This window comes from Engraulis encrasicolus, chromosome 10 (assembly GCF_034702125.1).
Source record: "Engraulis encrasicolus isolate BLACKSEA-1 chromosome 10, IST_EnEncr_1.0, whole genome shotgun sequence".
Classification (NCBI taxonomy): domain Eukaryota; kingdom Metazoa; phylum Chordata; class Actinopteri; order Clupeiformes; family Engraulidae; genus Engraulis; species Engraulis encrasicolus.
The window spans coordinates 24,709,197-24,733,474 of record NC_085866.1 but is presented as its reverse complement, the minus strand read 5'-3'; the positions used below and the strand labels follow the sequence as shown (position 1 = coordinate 24,733,474).

The 24,278-nt window shown below is 42.0% G+C and overlaps 3 protein-coding genes across 19 annotated transcripts in view; 2 read left to right on the top strand and 1 right to left on the bottom strand.

Moving 5' to 3' along the window:
• Positions 1–2,580, bottom strand: part of megf6a (multiple EGF-like-domains 6a) — a 167,480-nt gene extending 164,900 nt beyond the window's left edge. The window contains exons 1-2 of the mRNA XM_063208451.1: positions 2,291–2,580; positions 1,894–2,028 (exon numbers count right to left, since the gene is read on the bottom strand). Coding sequence (XP_063064521.1) covers positions 1,894–2,028; positions 2,291–2,376 — 221 coding nt within the window. The 5' untranslated portion in view covers positions 2,377–2,580. The remainder of the gene's footprint in view (positions 1–1,893; positions 2,029–2,290) is intronic.
• Positions 2,581–3,421: 841 nt separating this feature from the next.
• On the top strand, positions 3,422–20,347 carry emc1 (ER membrane protein complex subunit 1). The gene is made up of 22 exons (XM_063208450.1): positions 3,422–3,552; positions 4,211–4,338; positions 4,593–4,658; positions 5,014–5,107; positions 5,221–5,349; positions 5,476–5,602; positions 5,903–6,058; positions 6,463–6,633; positions 7,059–7,130; positions 7,293–7,391; positions 7,819–7,915; positions 8,045–8,161; positions 10,238–10,437; positions 10,848–10,997; positions 13,165–13,326; positions 13,532–13,651; positions 14,045–14,182; positions 16,491–16,664; positions 16,894–17,104; positions 17,655–17,739; positions 17,958–18,087; positions 18,980–20,347. Exons 1-22 carry the CDS (start codon positions 3,461–3,463, stop codon positions 19,157–19,159), a joined length of 2,898 nt encoding a protein of 965 aa, XP_063064520.1. The 5' UTR covers positions 3,422–3,460; the 3' UTR covers positions 19,160–20,347.
• Positions 20,348–22,078: 1,731 nt separating this feature from the next.
• Positions 22,079–24,278, top strand: part of ubr4 (ubiquitin protein ligase E3 component n-recognin 4) — a 106,398-nt gene continuing 104,198 nt past the window's right edge. For all 17 annotated transcript variants that reach the window (XM_063208449.1, XM_063208446.1, XM_063208444.1 and 14 more), the window contains exons 1-3: positions 22,079–22,220; positions 23,407–23,504; positions 23,886–23,989. In XM_063208449.1, coding sequence (XP_063064519.1) covers positions 22,096–22,220; positions 23,407–23,504; positions 23,886–23,989 — 327 coding nt within the window. In that variant the 5' untranslated portion in view covers positions 22,079–22,095. The remainder of the gene's footprint in view (positions 22,221–23,406; positions 23,505–23,885; positions 23,990–24,278) is intronic.

Below are 24,278 nucleotides of genomic sequence, written 5' to 3'. Positions count from 1 at the left end.
AATGTCAGCAAATGCGCAAGAAGCCCACCATGACCAAATCCACGACTTCCAAATAGACCAACAAATTAGTGACAAGAGAAACACTTGGCTATATTTCTAAATATATATATTTTCTATATTTTCTAAATATCGTTTAAATATCTTTATCGAGGTATTGCATGCTGTTATTGAGTATCGAATATTTATCTGATATATCGTGCAGCCCTAACCTGTATGCTGTTTTATCAGAGATACAACATCTAAAGTCTCACACGATGACCCTACAAACTATTAGAGACAAGAAAAACATCTGTCTGTGCATGAGACAGACTATTTGAGGACATTATTTATACAGTATATCACCAACAGTGCAAAGTCAGGTCAACACACAATTGACTACCTTCTGCATTCATAGTATGACACCAGTGTAAAGTGCTTTTTTCCCATAGCCGGATATTTTTGAATGTGGATATATTTTTCTCCTGTTTACATTGGTTTGGCGTTCCGTTTCTACTTGAGAAGAGTAGTTTTAAAACCCACATATCAAAAAAAAAATATTCAATTTAGGGGGCTATAACACACCTGTTACAAAAGAGTTTTCATTTTATCCTAATGTTGCGTTTGCACCTAAACAGGAGAAAAACATATCCACATTTAAAAATATCCGGCTACATGGAGACAGCACCTACGTGAGTTTAGTAAGTCAAGTCACTATGACTTAATCACTGTCACAAACTCAACAAGTTTATGACACTGCACAGATCGCATCAGCATTTTAGTAAGCAGTAGCAGCAGCCATCAAGTGTTTTGAAACTTGACTGTGTGACTGGGCTCAGTCACGCTCAACTCAACGATGGGAAGATGAGAGATGGGATTGTAAATGTCAGGCAAAGAGACGAGATGAGGCAAACAGATGAAAGATGCTTCTCGCTTCACACACACGCATGCATGCACGGTCGGACTCAAGCACATGTGCGTCACACACACTCGCAAGCACACACGCATGCACACACCCACAAACACATACACACACAGAGGTATGCACATACGCGCACACTAGGGCTGTAACGATACACTCAACTCACGATTCAGTTTGTATCACGATTTTTGACCTACGGTTCGATACAGCTCACGATTTCACAAATGTTAACATTATAAAATATAATAATGACTAAAAACTATGATAATTCATAGGTAGAATAGGTTACAGGAGTCTACTAATATTACTTTAAATGTACTAATGAGGATGATTTGAAGCTTTGAAGCACTATCACCCATTTCATAAGGTTGTTTTCTGGACTAATGGGTAATAAAACTTTGAAAGGGTGTATCACGATACACGATACCTCCTTGCACAGTATCATGACTCTGTGTATCACGATTTCTCGGTTCGATACAATATCGTTACAGCCCTAGCGCACGCACACACACACACACACACACACACACACACACACACACACACACACACACACACACACACTGTCACAGTAGCGCCACACACACACACACACACACACACACACACACACACACACACACACACACACACACACACACACACACACACACACACACACACACACACACACAGATGTGCACACACACACACACACACACACACACACACACACACACACACACACACACACACACACACACAGGTATGCACGTTCACACACGCACACAGATTCACACACACAGATTCACACACACACACACACACACACACACACACACACACACACACACACACACACACACACACACACACACACACAGGTGCACGTGCACACAGGCACACACACAGAGGTATGCACGCGCACAATCACACACCCGGTTGCACACACACACACGCACACACATACACACACACACACACACACACATACACACACACACACACAGACCTACCTTCTTTCATAGCCCATACACCAGGAGTGTCCTGTGCATCCCTGTCTCCACACCTTGACCATCCTGGTGTAGGTCTGGACACAAGGTTGCCTGTTGTGGCGCAACACCTTTTCTTGCTGCACACATACATTTGGCCTGCAATCAGAAATAATGACAATATAAGTGTGTGTGTGTGTGTGTGTGTGTGTGTGTGTGTGTGTGTGTGTGTGTGTGTGTGTGTGTGTGTGTGTGTGTGTGTGTGTGTGTGTGTGTGTGTGTGTGTGTGTGTGTGTGTGTGTGTGTGTGTGTGTTATATGTGCATGCACACACACTCACACACATACACGTACACATACATACACACATACACATACACACAGAACAGTTGACATGAAGGAAAGAGAACTTATACACTCACATGAATGGCTGGAGATGTCCTAGACCACTTGTTTCATAAATCCCAACGAGGAAAGCAAAAACACTAACACATCTTTGAAAACTCATTTTAGCAAGCTGCGTAAAACACAATTAAAATGCAAGAAATTCCACATCGAGTTGTTTCAGTCACATCCATTTAGTAGAAGAACATCTATTTCACTTCATTGACGAGTGTTTTCCATTTTATGCACAGCTGCTGCGTGCATCGTAGGCTACTTGGAAGGCATCAACAACTGACGTGCCGACCGCTGAATCAGCACGTGTGTTTTTGCTCCGTCGTGCTCTGCGCAGTAAAGTTGAATTGGTCATCTTGCCAATGGACATTTGAACAGCACTACACACCCCTCCTTTGATCCAGGGAGGAGCTTTACAGGTTACTTTGGCTACCGTGTAATTGAGGAAAAAATATGCCGGGAAATACGTTCTTTTAATTTGAAATAAAACGTGATATTTTGTTAAAAAAGAACATTGTAGTGCGAATTGTATTTAGGCTATCTGTAATTGCATCAACATATTTCAGGTTATTTTTAAAAAAAAATTGGGAAAAAGTGACCTATAAAATATTTTCAGGTGGTTTATTTATTTTCCCTTCACATGAGCAACAATTTCGTCACTGTTTCTTTATATTTTTTACAAGTTCATTTTGGAAGTTCATTTTTTTTAAGCCAATGCCATTCATGACTTGATGGAAAATATGCTGTATAACATTGCCACCTGCTGGTTCAGAGCTCAAGCATACAGCTTGCACCTGTCCATAGGCAGCAGTTATATGCCTACCTCTTTTAACTAATCAGGGATTGGAATATGTGATCTAGGCTACTTTAGAAATTAAGTTGTCTATGCCAATCACATTTCTATTCTGGCAGACCACATTTACAGGCTAATTAAAACCAACCCTGATTGTGTTATAATAGCCTGCATGAAATTGTGGCTACTTTGAAATAAACCTAGGCTACTGTATCATCTACTATGTCCCCAATGAAGTTAGTTTGTTATAATCCAGTGTACAGCGGGCTACAGTGTAACCTACCACATCCCATTCTAACCTCGTCGGATTCTGCCTTTGAAGATGCTGTTAGTAAAGCGTATGCTTTCTGCGCAAGGAATTCTGGGAGTTAAGACAGACAGCACTGCACTGTACAGTTGCAACATGTCTTGGTTAAAGTATGGGTTTGCAGTCTGTCTGTATTTACTACAATGTACCGACGCTGTGTTTGAAGATCAAGTGGGAAAGTTTGATTGGCAAGTATCCTCCATGTTGTAAAATCCTTGAGTATTTCCTGATGCAGTGGTATGAAATGTCAATATGTAGCTCACCATTCATTGAAACTAGCTTGTCTTATCAGCTAATTAGGCTAAAGCCGGTTTAAATCAGTAAATGAAACATCGCACTGCGCTCATAATTGCAGGACATATTGTGAGCACAGAAGCTAGGCGTCATACAGTGACATTTTGTCTAGTTATAATATAATGCCAGATATGACATTTCAAACGGAGTAAAGCCATGTCGATAGACTGGGTTAGCTTAGAGCTGTATTAGCCTGCTATTCGCTCAATGTCAAAACTGCCGAGCATCCCCCATCAGTTGCTTCCTGGCATCAGTCGTGGTTTCTAACGTGTGAAATGTACTCCATCGAGTCGTTATCGGAAAGGGTTTGTACGTGCCTTTGTCATCATTTATTGTTGTAGTGAATGTGCTTGTGACAGTGACACCACACATATAACGTTAGCTGCATTGCTAACATCACACATAAGTCCATTTCCTTTCCTGTAGATAGCAACCACAGATCTATACTTAGCCGTGAAGTAGGGTATATCGGTATCATTTCGATCTGTAAAACACTGATATGATTTCTTTCGACCACTGCTTCTAACCTGCCTAAACCTGACTGCATTACAGGAGGCAGCAGTACGTGGGCAATGTGCGATTCGCCTTCTTTGAGACTCATTCCCAAGCATCAAAGAAGCTCTTGGTCGCAACAGAACAGAATATATTTGCCTCGTTGAACTCCAGAACAGGGGAATTATGTGAGTATTGCGTTCCCCCTATTTTGTCCCTCCCTGTCAATTTTTGTTGTTCACCTACCCTCCCTGAGGTGCTTTCATTGTATATCAGGCCTATCCCAGCATCTATTACAAGCATAGATTGTGTATGAATACAGGACATTTTATGTAAGGTTAGCATAATGACAGTTTCTTCTTCTTCTTCTTCTTCTTCTTCTTCTTCTTCTTCTTCTTCTTCTTCTTCTTCTTCTTCTTCTTCTTCTTCTTCTTCGGTGCAGTCTGGAGGCATGTGGATAAAACTGGACCAGAGGGAAACATAGACACTCTTCTTGTCCATGGGCAAGGTAGGTCGGTTTTGACACCTAATAATTTCACGTTGTAGCTGTGCTTGGGCACAATCCCTGGTGCTGAACAAATACGTTTTTTGGAGAAAAAAAAATGTTCACACACTCCTTTCTATTTTTTGTTCCTCAATTTCTTTTTTTCCTTTTTATTCATTCATTGGCATGATGACGTCTCGCCCTTGCGGTCTGCCTCAGTTTGGCATGATGACGTCTCAACCGTGTGTTCTTCCTCAGGTTGAATCTGAGGAAGACTGCAAGGTCGAAACTTCATCATGCCAATGAATGAATAAAATGAAAAAAATAACTTAGAGAAGAAAAAAATAACTCTGATGTTTACATTGTGTGTAACGCTCAGATGCTGTTGTGGTTGTTGGAAACGGACGCCTCATGCGTTGCTGGGAAACCAATATTGGGGGTCTGAACTGGGAAGTCGTGTTGGACCCTGGAAAGTGAGCGAACAGCCATTTATCTATTCAGTCTTCAATCTACATTGCAACCATATTATTCCAAGATCAATATGTGCAGGGGGTTAATTGAAACATGTCTTCCCTTTTTTCCCCAGTTTTCTGACTGCAGCATTTGTTGGCGTTCAAGACCACGTGAAATATGTGGCTGTCATCAAACAATCAGCCATTTCATTCCACTATCTCTCCAATGGCCACCAGAAGTGGATTGAAAACCTCCCCGACAGGTATACCACACTGTACTTTGTGTATTAGACACATTTCTGTGTTTTTGTTCTTTACAGCAGTGATTTCTGAAAATGACCAAAAAAAATATACACTATAATAATTAATTTGCATTTGTCATTCGCCAGTGACACGGTACAGTATCAAACTGTATACTCAGACGGTCAAGGAGAGGTCTTGGTCCTGGGTGTTGTCCCTAATTCCCACATCGTTGTTATCGCATACAATATTGAAGATGGAGAAATTATGAAGCAGGTAAATAAATGCTCCTTTTGCTTTTTTGGGAATTATCGATTGTTATTTTTGTGTGTAGATGAAGTAAGTGTGGGGATTTTCGTTCCATAAAGCCGGGAACCCGGGTTGTATTCCTGTATTCCGACTCAAGATCCTTCCCCATCTCTCTCCCCCACTCATTTCCTATCACCATCTTCGACTGTCCTCTCAATTAAGTCTAAATTAGCCTAAAAAGAAATGTATAATTAAAGAAAAAAATATGTGAGTGTTGTGTAGGACAGTGAATCACCATCATCTGACTCTATCTATGATGTTCACTAGACCTCAGTGGAGGCCCCATGGATGTCCAGTCTGGAGGAGAGCTGTGTGGTGGTGGGAGAGGGTGTCCTGCTTTGCGTAGACCCAATCACCATGTCCCTCTACACTCTGCCACTCAACTCAGAAACAATGGCTGACATGAACCAAATCCTCTTGCAGGTGTGTGCGTGTGTTTGTGTGTGCGTGCGCGCACGCGGTTGTGCTTGTGCACGTACAGACATTTGTTTGGTGGAGGGTGGCACCTCTTATTATTCTTTCAACAATTATGCCTTATGACATTTTTTCCCCTGCTAAGCCAAATAGTAATGTATTTCATGTTTGTATTTCTATGTATGCAGGGCTTGACATTTACTTTTTTGCTCACCGCCACTATGGCAAGTGGTTTTCCCCAGTCATTAAGCCTTTCCGCCAGCCAAAGCTTTGTTTTCCATTTTCTTTTACCTGGCTAGTGAGGCTGAAATTGTTACAAGCAGTTTTACCAGCATTTTGCCGGTTGGCAGGTTCATTATCAATTCTGGTGGTGCAGTTTTTTTAATGTGATTGTGTTGTCTGTCTGCCAATAGTCTCTGGACCTGGAAGTGGCTGCCGGTTTCCAGCCCGTGCTCACTGCCACCCAGCCCAACCCTGCGCACCCTCCCCTGGCTTCCTTCTTCCTGCAGCTGGGGCCTGAGCACCACATCCTGCTGAACCTCAACGACAACGGCATCATCACCACCCTCAGGGACTTCAAACCGGTAATTCAAATCAAGTGAACTGTACTTTATTGTCGAAAAATGTAATGGGGTTAGCACAGAAGTTTGAAATTGCGTTTGACCAGTCTTCAATGTGCAGTTAAACTAAATAATATCGTAAGATAATGACAATAAACACACACACACACACACACACACACACACACACACACACACACACACATACACTGTGCAGTCTGATTCACGACACTCGTGCTCCAAAATCAATTGTGGTATTGGGAAATATTGTGTTGGACACGTTTAGGAATTTCAGGCATCAACTTGTTTTCTCCACTGTGTACATCTGCGTCACTGTACTGGTCGTACTAGAGGACCAGTGAAGTGAAGTGAAGTGAAGTGAAGTGGAGGATTACAAGAGATGGCATGCTGAGGACTTATTATTTACAGTTTTTTTTTTATCTTTGCAGTCAAGGCTTGCTGCATTCGCTACCAGTGGGGAGAAGACGGTAGCCGGAGTCATGACGCCCAAAAACGAGACTGTAAGTTTGGCCTCACCTTCCGTTGAAGAGCCATACTTTTGTGTATTCCTGATCACATATTCGGATAATCAATGTTAGTTTTTCCTAGTAGTAGGTTATCTAGGTTCACATGCCATTACAAACCTCAACATTCTACCTCTCTGACTCTCTTAACTTTTCCAGGCATGCAGCATCAATCTCTTCACCATTGACACGGGCCGAAGACTGCTGGACACCACTGTCATTTTCCACCTGGAGCCCAATGGTGGGAAACCAAGTAACGTGAGTAGTGTCAATTTTGATGCAGTCATTCAGAAGTAGTCATCCATTCCTAGATTAGTCTACTAGTAGACTGTTAGACTACCAGTGAAATATTGATTTGCAAAAGAAGGTAGATAGATGGATGACAGAAGATAGAAAATGCCAAGCATTAAATGCAGATACTGGGGCAAACGTGGCATAGTGATTAGGGAGGTGGACTTAAGATCAGAGGGATGCAGGTTAGAATTCCATCCTTACCTCTCCCTACACCAACATCCATGGCTGAAGTGCCCTTGAGCAAGGCACCTATCCCCACATTGCTTTACGGACTGTAACTAACCAATACCCTGTAGCTGAATAATTGTAAGTCACTTTGAATTTTTTTTCTCAGTTAAGTGTTATGTAATGTAATATTTTCTCTCTCTCTCTCTCTCTCTTTCTCTCTCAGCTGTACATTCAGGCCTTTTTGAAGAAAGATGATTCTGTGGGCTACAGAGCCATGGTGCAGACAGAAGACTTTGCGCTCACCTTCTTACAACAGCCTGGTAGGCACACATACTGTATACGACTGTACTTGGAATTCACAAAATGCACTTCTTGAGTAGCTGAATATGTTTGCATTTGTCTAATCGGTACATCATCATGGGATCACTTATGACATTTTGTCCTTTCAGGTCGAGTGGTGTGGTCAAGGGAAGAGGCGTTGGCTGAGGTGGTTACCATGGAAATGGTTGACTTGCCGCTAACGGGAACCCAGGCTGAGCTCGAGGGAGAGTTTGGAAAGAAAGCTGGTAAAGTATAACTCTAAACAAAGTAAATACCATTAAATGGGTAACAACAGGGTAACAGAGAGAAGATGTATGATTAGATGGTTAGAACATATGCAGTAGTTTCATAGTAATTCTTGGGATATGTGTATTACATGGTATTTACTTTGTAACTACCCCCTTTTTTACCCATTAGATACCATGTAACTCCTCTCTGTTACCCTGTTGTTACGTAGAAAGTACACAGTAATTACTGTACCGTAAAGTAAAGTGTTACCAACAAGTTATTCAAACACTCCTGTCTTTGTGGCTACTCAATGAGTAAAAAAACTTCAGCTGATGTACAGTGCATAGCCTGATCAAATTCATGTGAAGAAGATTGTGTACTTGTTGCGTTATCACCCAAATGACACCCATTTATTTTATTCAAACAAATACATGTACTCCTGATTGCATAGGAAAACATCACATATCATTTATGAAAATATTTGAGGTAAAAGAGTACAATTTGATTGGCTCATTTCTAATATTGTCAGCCTTAATTCTAGCATGTGTCTCATAAACAGCCTCTACTGACTTTTAATGTGACATCACTACATGGTAATAATCCATTGGTTTGTGAAATGGTGTCTGTACGCCTAGACTGCTGTGCGCTTTTCTACATGTCTACCATTTTCAGCCGTACTTTTTTTGTTCTATGCTTCGCTTTTTGCTTGTCTGTCCCTTCCCTCCCTTCATGTTTCATGTCTATTTTCTTTGCCTTTTTCTAACCGCTGCATTTTGGATCCAGCCATTCAAGGTAAATTGAAACGCTTCCTTCTTAACTTTCCGATCCTGTGTGTGTTGTTTATTTTGTTTGTTTGTTTGTTTGTTCTGCCTTACTCTTCACTTTTAAGACTTCAGTACTCCAAGCTGATGGGTTTTGTGGCTCCCGTTGCCGTAGCAACATATGCATGTTTCTGAATTCAAGAAGAATCTGCCTGGCATGTTGACAAATACTGTATGTGTAGTAGAGCTGCATGATATCAGAAAAAAAATTGATGCTCGATAACAGCATGCAATACCTTGATAACGATATTTAGAACGTCTGTGTGTGTGTGTGTGGGGGGGGTGGTTTTGGTCATGGCAGGCTTCTTGTGCATTTGTTGACATTCAGCAAGTGACTGGACTGCAGAGAAATGTTTTACTTGTTCGCGATAATGAAGTCATTTTAGCGATACGTATATATCGCCACTCTTGATATTGCTTGATTTCGATACATTTTCAATATATTGTGCAGCCTTAATGTGTATAGTAGTGCTTGTGGCCGTGCCGTTGAACTCTTCTTGGGTATTGTACTGGTTCTGAATGATTGGATTTGAGCATAGACCTGTATCCATCCTGGCTACAGGAAGTAGAAATATTGGCATGTTTTCCCTCACGGATCAGCACCAAGTTTACTTCACTGATCTGCTTGTCTCGAGTGCTCTTCTTGATGAGATCAACAAACAATCAGAGCTGGTTTGATCAAAATTGTGACTGGGTGTTGTTTTTTTTTTAACACTCAGTACCCGGCATTGATTTCTGGATAGTGTTGAATGGAATTAGTGGAATGTGTTTTCCCACAGACCTAGTAGCATTTGTGTGGTGCACCACCCCACCGTTGTGGTGCTGTACCACAGAATGGTCTATGTATGGGAAACATTGATGGACACGTTTACTGTTTTCAGGCCGATCAGAACGGTGCCCGCTCCGTACCCGCCCCAGTTATGCTGGGAACTAAAGCGCTTACCTGGTTCTTACCAGGCTCTGCACTTTTCCGTGTGTGACTATTTGTTACCTGGATGAACTTGCCGACGTCTGCATTGTCGTCATGGTTCGCAGAGAAAAAAAGACTATTCTTTTTCGGTTTGCATTGCGAACTAACTTTTGCGAATGCAGTCCCCGAATGCTCAGACTTGCGCCATGAACACACCAGCTGGTTTGAGATTAGGTTCGGTAACAGGCACCGGCACGGTTCTCTGTCGGCCTGAACGCACCTATCGAAGCTGCGCTTGCATCTGTCCGTCTGTCCATCTGTCATGAGTCTCATATGTATCCTCTGCTGTTGTCACTGTCCAGATGGCCTTCTTGCCATGGTGCTGAAGCGCCTGTCCTCCCAGCTCATCCTGTTACAGTCATGGATTGGCCACCTGTGGAAGCTTTTCTACGACGCCCGCAAGCCCCGCAGTCAGGTGAAGAACGAAATCACCATCGAGACGCTCTCTCGGGACGAGTTCAACCTGCAGAAGATGATGGTCATGGTGACAGCTTCTGGAAAAGTGAGTTAAGTTCAAGAATCAATTGTGGTGGTTCATGGGAGTGCAGCTTCCAGCAGAGCCTTTTGATGGCCAATTCTGTGACAGTATCAATGCAATAAAATCAGAATTTATGATGTGTCGTGTTCCAAGGACAAGAAACTTAAGTAAGTTGAGTTTGAACCAGTAGGTTGTTGTAGCTTCTAGCAGATGTTAAAAAAGGCATACAAAATTAAAAAATGTGTCATTGTACAGGTGAATGAAATCAAAATAAATTTCCTGTTTGGTGCAAGAAGAGGGCAGAACGAACTCTGATGTGGCATGTGTTGATGTACCGTATTTCATTTGTTATCAGCAGTCAGTCTGAGTGTTAAGTGGGTTCATTCGTCTCACTTCTATTTTTAAACCCAAACCTGATCGCCTGCCTCCCGCAGCTCTTTGGTATCGACAGCAAATCCGGAAGCATCCTGTGGAAACACTACCTGGAGAACATCCAGCCCAACTCAGCCTTTAAACTGATGGTGCAGCGCACCACTGCACACTTCCCGCACCCACCTCAGTGCACCCTGCTAGTCAAGGATCAGGTAACTAACTGTAACCCGATGTTCAGTAAAGAAAAAAGCACGCACATCCGTCTCAAAAATATTCTGAGTGCATGACCAGAAGTCACGTTAAAATTGAAAATAAAATCTGCACACCAGGCTCCCGTTTCTTTTCATTTAATGTGACATTTCGGGCAGCATGCCCTTCATTAATGCAAGCAAACTTTATTTTCAATTTTCAACTGTAACCCGATGCCCTGCCAAATGCATGCAAGCCAAAATGTGTCATGGTATTCTGCCATACAAAAGTGGCAAAATGCAATAACTACATCTTTTGTCAAAATTGAGTTTTGACTGAATATGGTCTTCATTGCTCTATCTTGTGTCAAAGCCTGGATGCCCAAATGTATCCCGTTTTAGAGATATTTCTGTTAAATTTGCAGTAACTGCAATATCCAACCTAATACCAATACTTTAAAGGCCTTTTTCTCAGCTTCAATGTTGACATACAGTGCCCTCCATAATTATTGGCACCCCTGGTTGAGATGTGTTAAAAGCCTTAAAATAAATTCAGTGTTTATTGCAGAAGAATACTGTCACACTGAAAATTGTAGGAAAATGTAGCCTTCAACTCAAATGAATTGTAAGAAAAAAAAAAAATCCCTGACTAAAAAATAATTATTTTTCATTAAATCACCTGTTCCACAATTATTGGCACCCTTAACAATTCCCAGGAAATAAATATAATTGAAGCATTTCTGTCATTTCTACAGTAGTTTACAAAGTTTAGCAGAGTATGTAGGAACATTTAATTAGTAATTCATCACTTCCTGTTTCCCTGGGGTATAAATATGACGTGACACCGAGGCCATTTCTCTTATCCACTCTTAAACATGGGAAAGACAAAGGAACACAGCATACAAGTGACGCAGATGTGCGTCGACCTTCACAGGTCAGGCAGAGGCTACAAGAAGATTGCCACTCAACTGCAGCTGCCCATATCCACTGTGAGAGGAATAATTAAGAAGTTCAAAACAACTGGAACAGTGGTAAACAAGCCTGGACGAGGACCCAAGTTTATTTTGCCACCACGCACAGTGAGGAGGATGGTAAGGGAAATCAAAAGATCTCCAAAGCTCACTGTTACAGAATTACAACAAATGGTAGCATCCTGGGGTCACAAAGTCTCCAAATCAACCATCAGGTGCTGTCTACACGCCAACAAGCTGTTTGGGAGGCATGCACGGAGAAAACCTTTCCTCACTCACAATCATAAACGCAAGCGTCTGGAGTTCGCCAAGCGGTTTCAACTGGGACCGTGTGCTTTGGTCAGATGAGACCAATATTGAGCTTTTTGGCAACAAACACTCTAAGTGGGTCTGGCGTACCACGAAAGATGCGCATGCTGAAAAGCACCTCATACCCACTGTGAAGTATGGGGGTGGGTCAGTGATGCTGTGGGGCTGTTTCGCTTCCAAAGGCCCTGGGAACCTTGTTAGGGTGCATGGCATCATGAATGCTTTGAAAAACCAGGACATTTTAAATCAAAATCTGTTGCCCTCTGCCCGAAAGCTGAAGCTGGGTCGTCACTGGGTCTTTCAGCAAGACAATGACCCTAAACATATGGCCAAATCTACACAGAAATGGTTCACCAGACACACAATCAAGCTCCTCCCATGGCCATCTCAGTCCCCTGACCTCAACCCCATTGAGAACCTGTGGGGTGAGCTGAAGAGGAGAGTACAGAGGAGAGGACCCAGGTCTCTGGATGATTTAGAGAGATTCTGCAAAGAGGAATGGCTGAAGATCCCTCTTTCTGTCTTTTCCCATCTTGTGAAACATTATAGGAGAAGATTAGGTGCTGTTTTGTTGGCAAAAGGGGGTTGTACAAAATATTAACACCAGGGGTGCTAATAATTGTGACACACATTATTTGATGTCAAATAATTATTTCTTTATATGGGATTTTTTCCCCACTGAATAAATGCACTTGTATTGAAGGTTGGATTTTTCTCTTTTTTTCCATTAAGGTCCCATATTATTTAGAAAAAAAATGAAATAATTGGAAGCTAAAAAACACATCTCAACCAGGGGTGCCAATAATTATGGAGGGCACTGTAGTTACTGCACTTTGCCTTTATGAGGCAGTATTGTATGAGTCTGTTTCATGCTTGATCGCCCTGATAATTTGTTTCGTTTTCATCTTTAGGAGACGGGTCTGGCATCCCTTCATGTGTTCAATCCCATTTTTGGAAAGAAGAGTCAAATCAGCCTACCAACTTTGCCGCGACCAGTGCTTCAGTCGCTGCTTTTGCCCCTGATGGATCAGGACTATGGGAAAATCCTTCTGCTCATCGATGACCAATATAAGGTGAATTTAGTGACTGACTTGTCTGTATATATTAATTGAAGAATACTGTAATCAGGACAATCGTAACGATAAACGTGAACTCATATCTACAATCCTCGATCGTTAGTCACTTGGTCGAAAAGCGTCTTCCAAATGTAATGTAATTCTTTTTTTTAAAGAGAATTGATCTCATTTAGTTAATGTTCTTGTTGCATCATCTTTCCAGGTCACAGCCTTCCCGTCCAATAAGAATGTGCTGCAGCAGCTTCAGGAGGCAGCCTCCTCTATCTACTTCTACCTGGTGGACTCCAGCCAGGGGAGACTATCCGGCTTCCGCCTCCGCAAGGTAAAACATTTAGCACTGATTTCACATGAAACGACCCTACACCAACTATATAATCAGACACTTTGAGGCCCAATAGGCACATATTTTTATAAATCTTTTCGTGCCTTAGTAAGTTAGAACCCCAGAACTGCATTTGCATGAATCTGGCCCTAATATTAAGGGAGAAACGGACTAAGAAAGTTTTGGTTAAGATGTTAGGACATCGTATACATTAATCCCAAAGTATGTGCTTTCATGTGAAATGACCCAACAGTGCGCACCAAAGCGTCTCCATACAATCCAATAGTAACTGTGTTGTTGACTGTACAATCTGACCTCTCGTGTGACCTTCTGAGACCTTGACTGATGTTATGTGACTCTGTGTGATATTCTGTGACCTTGTGTTTTGCGCAGGACCTGTCCACAGAGCTGATCTGGGAGGTGGTCATCCCTGTGGAGGTGCAGAAGATCGTGGCGGTGAAAGGGAAGCGGCCCAACGAGCATGTTCACTCGCAGGGGCGTGTCATGGGAGACCGTAGTGTGCTCTACAAGGTGAGATTTTGCTGGAACTCAAGGGCCGTTCCAATATGCAACCTTGCCTCCTCCACTTGCGCTTGTGGCCTCGTACCAGGAAGTAATATGTTGTGATGACATCACTGACAACAGCATTATATTTCAATATCTCGCAAAAACTCAATTGTTAAGTCATATTCTCATTTGCAAACTGGATGGTGAATGAAGAATAGTCCCCCAAAAATGTTTTGGCTAGGCTGACAGTGGGGACCAGGGCTCTAAATTAACACACGCCAACCCGCCAAACACGGGTGAAAATTAATTTTGGCCGGTGGAAAAAAATACCTACCCGCCCATTTGGCTAGTAGCGCCCGAGTAGCCTACAGTAAATTGTGAACGGTAAACGGCGGCTTGTATGACAACGATACGGCGAGATTTCCTACATTACCCATAAACACTCCCGTCATGACCCCACCCCACGGTGAGCTGTTCATCACTCCGTGCTGCTGTTGCGTGCGTCAGGACAAAAAGCATTTCAGAGCTCTTGTGCGCTCACACTATTTTGACAGGCAACTCTCCCCTGCTCCTGTCGCTTTCGCTCCTCAACTTTTAACGTAACTATTAGGCCTACTGTTACTATTAGCATTCACCGACACCGACACACCTTGCTCTAACAGGCTGACTTTTTAAGCTGCGAGGACCTGACAGAAGAGTTTCAATAACAGGAGTGTTGTGGAACGAAATAGCGACAAGGGCAGAGGAGGAGAACGGGCTGTCAGAGTAGTGTGAGCGTAGCTGTCAGTTGTCTTCTGAAATGTTTTAAGTCCTGGCGCAACTAAGTTGGAAAGCCCATGCCATCGGAAAGAAGGGCAGACCTTATGCCCGTGCGAGTAGGCTACGTTCGCTACGTACACTATGGAAGTAACAAAGGAAGCGAACATTTCCGTGATATTATTTGCTTTTAGTTAAACATAGCGTAGGCTTCTTGTTATTTTGTTGCGCATGGTAGAGAAGAGCTCCTGGAGGAAATAATGGTGCCTATAGCATCATACTGTAGGCCACATAAACACACAATAGGCACACATGACATCATATCCATTATTGGTGTGTGCGTGTGTGCGTGTGTGCGTGTGTGCGTGCGTGCGTGCGTGCGTGCGTGCGTGCGTGCGTGCGTGCGTGCGTTTGTGTTGACCTCTCCTCTTCTTTTCATCTCATCTCTTCTCCCTCCTTGGAGTGTGAGGTTTTCTAGTGTTTGGTTTAAAGGTCTGTTGTGTGTGGCTGGTGATTCATTGTTTTCAGAGGTAAAAATAAGGTTAAGGTAAAGTTTAAAAAAGTATATATAATATGCTTATTATAGACCTAGTATGTAGGCCTATAGTGTTAATGTGTTGTGGAAATTTGAATAAAATAACCATAATAATAATTTAAAAAAAAAACACAACTAGCCTAACGCATAGCCTATTTTGGCAAGATTAAAAAATGGCTAGTTGAACTTCTGTTTGGCTGGTAAGAAAAAATGTCTACTAGCCAAATTGGCTGCTGGTGGGAAACGTTAATTTAGAGCCCTGGTGGGGACACTTAATTGTTTTCTCCATGGAGGAGGGGCATCAGCAAAACGTGAGGCCACAAGCACAAGTGGAGGATGCAAGGTTGCATATTGGAATGCACCCTCTGTCCTATTCACCTACGGTTTCTGACTGTTTTATTTTGTGCTCAATTGTGGGCTTCAACCATAATGATGACACTGACCAAGCAGATCAAAGCACAAGTTTTTTTTGTTAAAACCTTTAGAGTAAACCTGGAATGTAGCAAAAGTTGCCAGTTGTCGGGAGTTCCGGTTGCGTCATGAAGGAGTAGGACGCACGGAACTGAGCTCCTGGAAATTCAACTGTAAAACACAGCAAAACTATTACAATTACTGGGGGAATCTACAATTTAATGACTACACTTTGTGATCGACTTGTAACCATCTGGAATGCCCGGCACGGGCCAGAAGCAGTGATGACCTAGCCTGATTATCGTCGACGTTCAAATCTCTTCGAGACTTGGTCTGACCAAGAGCATAACAATTAACATTTCCCAAACGACATGGTTGACCCGCCTCCCTTTGTTTGCTTATAGTTGTTTGCTTACCGACAAAGCAGGAGGAGTTCCCTTATTTTCGGGAACTCAGAAAGTACTTGCATTGCTCTTGACCTGACTCGTTGCAACGCTGAAAGTGTTGCGTCACTAGGAGGGCACAGCCTGACTAGTGATGACCATTTGTAGTCATTGGATGCTTACAGATGGCAGTTTGCAGCACGGGCATGTTACAAATGCCTGTTTCTGTTTTTTTCCCCTTGGTCAGTACCTGAACCCCAACCTGCTGGCGGTGATCACGGAGAGCACGGACTCCCACCAGGAGCGCAGCTTTGTGGGCATCTTCCTCATCGACGGGGTGACGGGACGCATCATCCACGAGGCCGTGCAGAGGAAGGCGCGGGGACCCGTACACTTCGTGCACTCTGAGAACTGGGTGGTGGTAAGCTGACATAAAAGAAAATACTATTTAAATACTAGTAAAGTTTACTCTATTAAAGATACAATTTGTTTGTGGTATGATTTCAGTTCTATTGGTGATTTTTTTTTTACGATTGATGTGCAGTATTTTGCATGCAATGACATGACAATGGTACAGTGGGAGTTGATGGGTGAAGTGTGGAAAAGCAAGGATTGAGTTTTCTGTTATTCCCCCCCTCTCATCCAAACAGTATGAGTACTGGAACGTCAAGGCGCGTCGTGTGGAGTTTTCTGTGCTGGAGTTGTTTGAGGGCATGGAGCTGTACAACAGCACAGTGTTCAGCTCGCTGGACCGGCCCCACCCGCCCCACGTGCTGCAGCAGTCCTACATCTTCCCCTCCGCCATCAGCACCCTGGAGGCCACCCTCACGGAGAAGGGCATCACCAGCCGACACCTGCTGGGTGAGCACAGCACAGCACAGCACAGCACAGCACAGCACAGCACAGCACAGCACAGCACAGCACAGCACAGCACAGCACAGCACAGCCCTCCCGAACACAACACTAAGTCATGCAGATAAATGTTGGGAGTAAAATAATTTTATTTATTTATTTATTTATTTTCTTTTAGATATTTACGGCAGTGCAAATTTTACCTCCAAGCTAGCAATTAGCATTGAGTCCTATGAGACCAGTTAGCCGTCAGCTGGTCTCATAGGACTCAATGTTAACTGCTAGCATAAAGGTAAAATTTGCACTGCCATACCCAGAGAACGGTTGAAAGAACAGGAGAATGGTAAAACCCTATTATTTAACTCAAGGTGAGGTGTAGAATAAGCTTATTTCCAAAAATGGGACAGTATCACTTTAAGTACTGTACATATCCTACTCTATCATGTGTGTTATGCAATGCAACATCCTACAATACAATATGGGAATACAGTATACTTATAAAATATTCTAATTCTCTAATTCTGGTGAGTTTTTGTTTTGTTTGTACCTCTGTTTCCAGTGGGGCTTCCATCAGGTGGCATCCTGTCCTTACCAAAGATGTACCTTGACCCCAGGAGACCTGAAGGGAACCTTGAGCAAAGCAGGTGAGACATGATGCATTACAAGGCGAAGTAACATCATAACAGCCTGAATCTCCTGCAAAGCTCATTTCCTTAATTTCCCTAAAGATGTTAAAGTATCTTCTCTATTATGACCACAGGCCACTGAATAGAATGTATTTTCATATAACTTTTCAGCTTTTCGACAATAATCTTTGAGTGCGAAGATTAATGTTCTAACGAATATTGGATGTGCCTTTCAGGGAGGAGAATCTGATTCCATATGCACCGGAGTTGCCCATTCGAACTGAATGGTTCATAAACTACAACCAAACTGTGTCAAGAGTGCGAGGAATATTCACTGCCCCCTCTGGTCTGGAGTCTACATGCCTGGTAAGTCTGCATTAGTAACTGGATACATTCAGTTAATTAGCCTTTCCCACAATTACGCCAAGCAGCTTCCATTTTGAAAGGGAACGGGTAGGGCTGCACAATTAATCGAAAAATAATCAAAATCGTGATAAAGTAGTGAAATCGAACTCATGATTTTAATCGTGATTTAATCGTGGCAATAGTGACCGACTTTTGAGAGCGTCCTTGAAGCCAGAACATACTGACACTCAGGCTGGTGTTTCTGGCCAGAAATCTGTCCACTTAAGTTTCATGCTATTGCCTTTACATAAATTGTACAATTCATTTTATTTTGCTCATCCCGTATGTAATTCATTCTTGGTTATATTTCATCTTGTTATAATTTTCAAAAAAATCTGCAAAAACCAATAATCGAGATTACTAATCGTGATTATGATTTTGACCAAAATAATCGTGATTATGATTTTTTCCATAATCGTGCAGCCCTAGGAACGGGTATAAACTACTACCTGTTTCCATGAAAACAGTGTCTTATGAGTGCCATATGATTATGTGCTACTGGATGATGCGTATGCCCCCTTCCAGACCCAATCCAAACTACATAGTGGGACAAGTGACTAAAAAAAAGTGCACTGAAACGCCAGTCGAAGGGGTACCTCATACTAGCAAATTGGGGGGAACCGACTCTCCTCCCAGCTCAGTTAAAATCGTGGTTGCTATGATTGTAAAACTCCCACTTCAACTGCCTGGAACGCTTTGAGGTAGGAGCTGGAATGATTCTAATCGGAGAAGTTCCATGTCTCTCTAGTTTGGATTGGGCCTGGAATGCAACATTATACCGGCTAAAAAAACGTTGAGAACCACTGATCTACAATAAGGTGACATGCGACCTCATGTTCCCCTTTGTCTACAGGTGGTGGCCTATGGGCTGGACCTCTTCCAGACGCGCGTGTACCCGTCCAAACAGTTCGACGTACTGAAGGACGACTATGACTACGTGCTCATCAGCAGCGTGCTGCTGGGGCTCTTCTTCGCCACCATGATCAGCAAGAGGCTCGCCGAGGTCAAGCTCCTCAACCGAGCATGGAGGTAGAAAAAAAAAGTTGCCAGCCACTTCCTGTGTGTGCATAGGCACTGCCACTAGGGCCCTCAAGTCATTTGTCAATTATGTGGTTCCAATGCCTGGAGACTTACAGAGGCACATCTGAACGCTGCAAGAAGAAGGACTAATGTGTGTTGATGATTGTGATTACGAACAGGGCTTACTTGTGGACTTGACTGCATTTCGAATGATGTCTCTTGACGGATGGCTTATGCGTATGGGAGACACTTAACACCTTAATGCCAGTCCATGGTTTGTTAGATACTTTTTTTTTTCTTTTTTTTTTACACCTTTTTCAATGAGCCTACATTGATGTTTATTTACGTTCATGTGTCTTGTGCCTTTCAAGATGCACTGTTTTGACATTCAACATGGACACAACACGAGTACCTTCCTCACAGGACAATTAAAAAAAAACATGCAACGTAAAAAGGGTACAAAAGAGGGGAAAGAGGGTGTGGTGCTCTTGTGTGCATGACATGGATAAAAGATCCTCACAAGATTCTGTTGTTCCAGAATATAGAACCAAGGATTTTTGACATGTTGTGTCTATTGTTTTTGTTTGTTTGTTTATATTTGTTTTGTTTTTAGTGATTATTTTATGGAACTGGTACGGGGGATGTCTTCCGGAGTAGATGGAGAACTTCCGTAGAAGTTATCTTGAATTGATATTTATGTTACTTTTGCATTTGTTGTTAGAGGCTAATTTGATGTAATTTTTTTTTTTTTTTAAAGATGAGATGAGCTGAAGTAATTTGTCTTGACCGTTTGGTCTGATGCACTGGATGTTTTTGTTTGTTTGTTTCTTGTCTTAAAAACCTATGCTATGAACGGTCATGGTTTCCCCTATGGAACATCTTTGTGTGTGTAAATAGTATTTATGATGCTTTCAAGATCGCTTAAAACATACATAATTGCACACACAGATGGTCTTTTTGTGTGTTTAATATATAATGTTGGTAATGCTTCAAAGTTGATGTACTATATAAAATGACTAATGAAAGCCTTTTATAAACTCAATTTGGAGAAAGTAGGTTTATAATAATAAATGCAATTAATTTTATGGAATAAAAAGATATCCATGTTTCCCTAAGTAAACGGTGCAGTTTTTGGAAAATCACTTTTGATTTTATTGCTGGAATGTACCAGAAGAAAATAAAGGCAGATTTTAACCTCTAATTTTCTTGTCTTTCTATTGTGTTAATATTTATCTGGAATATAACCATGAACATGATAGGTGCTGCACATGGCTTTCTTCATTAAATCTTAAATGAACTGAAATGTAAATTTCATGCATCTAACCATACTTTCTGGGCCTCACTAGAACAGGAAAATATTTTATAGTTTGGTTGCTTGGCTGACTGTAAACTAAATGTGTTTTCAATGATGAATTCTTTGACATTGTCATAACAACAAATCCATGCCTTGTTTATGTTGATCATGATGCTCTTGAGTTGCCTGTGTAATGGAATCCAGCAGCAGCAGTGAGGTTGTAGTTTCGAGCCCTAGAGGGCAAACTGAGCTGGATGACCTTGGTTACTGAGTGAAAATTTGATCTAATTAAATTGTATGGTGGTATACTGCAACACTGCATCACTGGTCAAGAAAGCTCAACAACGCCTCTACTTCCTGCGTAAGCTGAATCATGCCAGTGCCCCCCCCCCCCCCCCCCCACCCGGTCTGACCCAGCCACCAGGCAGTCAGGAAGCTAAGACCATCTCTCTCTCTCTCTCTCTCTCTCTCTCTCTCTCTCTCTCTCTCTCTCTCTCTCTCTCTCTCTCTCTCTCTCTCTCTCTCTCTCTCTCTCTCTCTCTCTCTCTCTCTCTCTCTCTCTCTCACACACACACACATGCACACACACAACCTATGGAACTGCTCCATGTGACTGCACCTACCTGCACTCTCTGATCACCTACCTGCACTCTCTGCCCTGACTTTTTTGTATTCCACTATTGGACTGAACCTGCACTACCCCACAACAACATGCTTCTACAATGCTGCTACCCCATCTACTACTTTATATAACTATTGTTATTATAGGCCTACTGTTAATATGGCTATATCACTGTTATTATTTCTATTGTTGTAATGTCTACATTCTATATTATTATCTTATCTTCTGTTACATGTTCAATGTTAAATGTTACATGTTAAATGTTAACTTGTACTGTATTTATTATTGACCACTTATTGTTACCAGTCCATCACTGTTGCCGGTCTTGCACTTCAGTCTGTAAAAATGTCAGTCCTGTATATGTCTATGTCCTGGCATGGTATAGAGAGAAAACGTAATTTAATTTCCCTTCTATGACTTGTGCATATGAAGAAAGTGACAATAAAAGCTGACTTGACTTGACTTGACACACCCACTGTATGACATATTCATTGTTTTTTGTTTGTTTGTTTTGTTTGGAGTTTGGAGGTGGTGGAGAGCACTTTTTTCATCTGAACACTGGGCCATTAATTGGTGCCGTATTGGCTCCAGAGCACTTTGAGTCAACTGTATAATTGTGATATTGTGCTATATGGATATATATGCATGGATGGATATGCAATTTTATTTGTATTCTTTAAGTTCTCAAGTGCAACACCCAAACTACAGTAGCAGACTCTCATGTGAGAACTGCATTGACAGTAGGCCCAGGCCATACTCTCAATGGAGAAATGGTATAACTGGGTCAGGGCTGGTGAGAGGGTGTGCAGTAGCCAGTAGGTTAGGTACCTGGTGATGGTGAATATTTGACACTACTTGTAGCTGAAGAGAAAACAAACCAGCACGAAATTGGAAAATTGAAGTCGAAGACGTCATCATTATTAAACGTCATTTTTTTTCTGACAACACATTTTAATGACGATACTTCCTGTTATTTTGCGTGTGGTGATTAACCTCATTTCCTGCCTTGGATTTTCTAATACAGAATCTCAAGATGGCGTCGAGTGGAGGAGATGGAGAACCTGAGTGGACCGCAGCTGTACGGCCGCTTTTATCAGCGTCGTACACGGCTTTTGAAACGAAAGAGCTACCTCAGCTTATAGGATCCATCATTAACAGGTCAGATATGGCCATGTCTTGATGTCAAATAAACGTCCAGTCACAAAAACTGAAAGAAATTTGCCCGTGAGCTGGCTAGCATTGCTAGTTAGCAACTTGATAGCTTTTGGCTATCGTATGCTAGCTTGTCCATAGCGGACTAGCTCGGATGCTACACAAGAATCTGCTTCATCATCAGGCCGAATTTATGATGTTGTAATAGTCTGTTGTGTATTTGACTTCATACTATGGCCAATAAAGACTTAGCATTGTAAATAGGAAGCGAATATTTGCCCAATGGTTCCTGTCAAATCATGAAGAAAGACATCAAATCAGCAACTAACTAGCTAGCTGGCCATCAAAATAGCTAGCATGTAAATAGCTAGCGAAGCTAACCTTACCGAGAGAGCTAAATGTCTGGTTACAGTAAGCTAACTCCTTAGCCATTCTAGCAATCTGTTTGGGAGTGACAAAAATGGTGCAAGGAGGGGTTGTTGCCTTGTCAGTTTCTAGTTCATGAAAGCGAAACCATCTGTCATCTTCCCAAGTGTTGAGTTTGTTGTTTGCTCTCTTGTGTAAAGTGCACTGACTGAGGTATGCAGCATCACCTGTCAACTTGTGTTGCTAGTACCAAGGGGATCAAATTAGTATTTCCTATTTGATTGGCACTTGATGTGTCCGTGAAGTTTTGAGTATCTGCTGACCCCTGTTGCACTCTGTTGTTTGACTAACCTACTTATTTGCTGTCGTCGAGATTGCAATTACATTTGGCAGCTGCAGTTTTGGTTAAATTGCGATTTACATTGTCTGTTTCTAAAGCCAGATGAGCCGGTAGTGGCTCTTTGATATACAACCATGCACGCCAATGGATTCATAAATCATTTCTGTACACCGAGAGAACTTAAAAATAAAATAAATAGTAAAGATACTTAAAGGCATAGACACATTCGGTATTTTTGGACTAACGTACGTTGTGGGCAATTGAAGGATTGGCTGACATGTTATCATATATTCTAGAGACATTTTTGAAATGCAGTGTAATAATACCACTTCCAATCGTTTAGTCCTTTTTAATCGGCCTTTTATTGATAATTTCTGCAACGTATTTGCATGTATTGACATGCATTATGAACCTTTTCTGTTGTCCTGATTGCATTTGAAAGATGCTAGGCCTGCATGTGATGTTTGTTTAACTTATCTGTTGTAGTGAATCGGAGATTCTACACCATGACAAACAGTATGAGCCCTTCTACTCATCATTCGTGGCCCTCTCTGCACATTACATCACCACCGTGTGTGGACAAAGTATGTATCCCTCACCCCCTCGTGCTTCTGATTCTATTGCTTGTCTCGTTTTGTCCATATGTGGACATTTTCTGGTTGCCCACTAAAAGCAGCCCAAGATTCTATTATTGTAAATTATCTATAACTCATATTAAGCAAGATGCTAATATGAGATGTTTTAGATAATTCCATGTTTTCAGTCAACTGATGTTGTAGGCTATATATTTCCATGTATCAGTAGCCTACTAAACATCTACACAAATATGAGTCGATGCAGCCAGAAATGTGATGTTGTTGTAACATATCTCGTGTGTAATAAACTTCTACACAAATACGAGTCGATACAGCCAGAAATGTGATGTTGTTGTTGTAACGCGTCTTGTGTTTCATCTTGCCTTGCAGTCCCTAGAAATCAGTTGCTGTCGGTAGCGGCGGCCTGTAAAGTATTGATCGAGTTTTCTCTGCTGCGGCTGGAGAACCCAGATGAAGCATGTGCCGTTTCACAGGTACGACCAAGACACTATCATGTTCTCCTGCAGTCTTAATAAGAATACATTTCATATTTCCTGAATTATTAGGAATTCCTGTTTTTTTTCCAACCTGGGAACACTGGCGATGCGCTAGACCCGAAATGTTTGTCCCTTGTCTGTCGGTTTAATTTACTTTATTTGGCTTTGTTTAATACAGTTTTGATTTTGCATTCAGCTCTTGTGTGCGACTCCCTTCTTCCTATTCGCATTACTTTTCTTGGAATTACGCACTGAGCGAAACTCTCAGAGAAAGACATTGGTGTGG

Excerpts from the sequence above, each read along its gene's own strand:
- emc1 (XM_063208450.1), top strand. The coding sequence starts at position 3,461 with ATGTCTTGGTTAAAGTATGGGTTTGCAGTCTGTCTGTATTTACTACAA. Across the intron at positions 4,659-5,013 it reads TCTTCTTGTCCATGGGCAAG|ATGCTGTTGTGGTTGTTGGA; the intron begins GTAGGTCGGTTT and ends TGTAACGCTCAG. Across the intron at positions 13,652-14,044 it reads CCGGCTTCCGCCTCCGCAAG|GACCTGTCCACAGAGCTGAT; the intron begins GTAAAACATTTA and ends TGTTTTGCGCAG.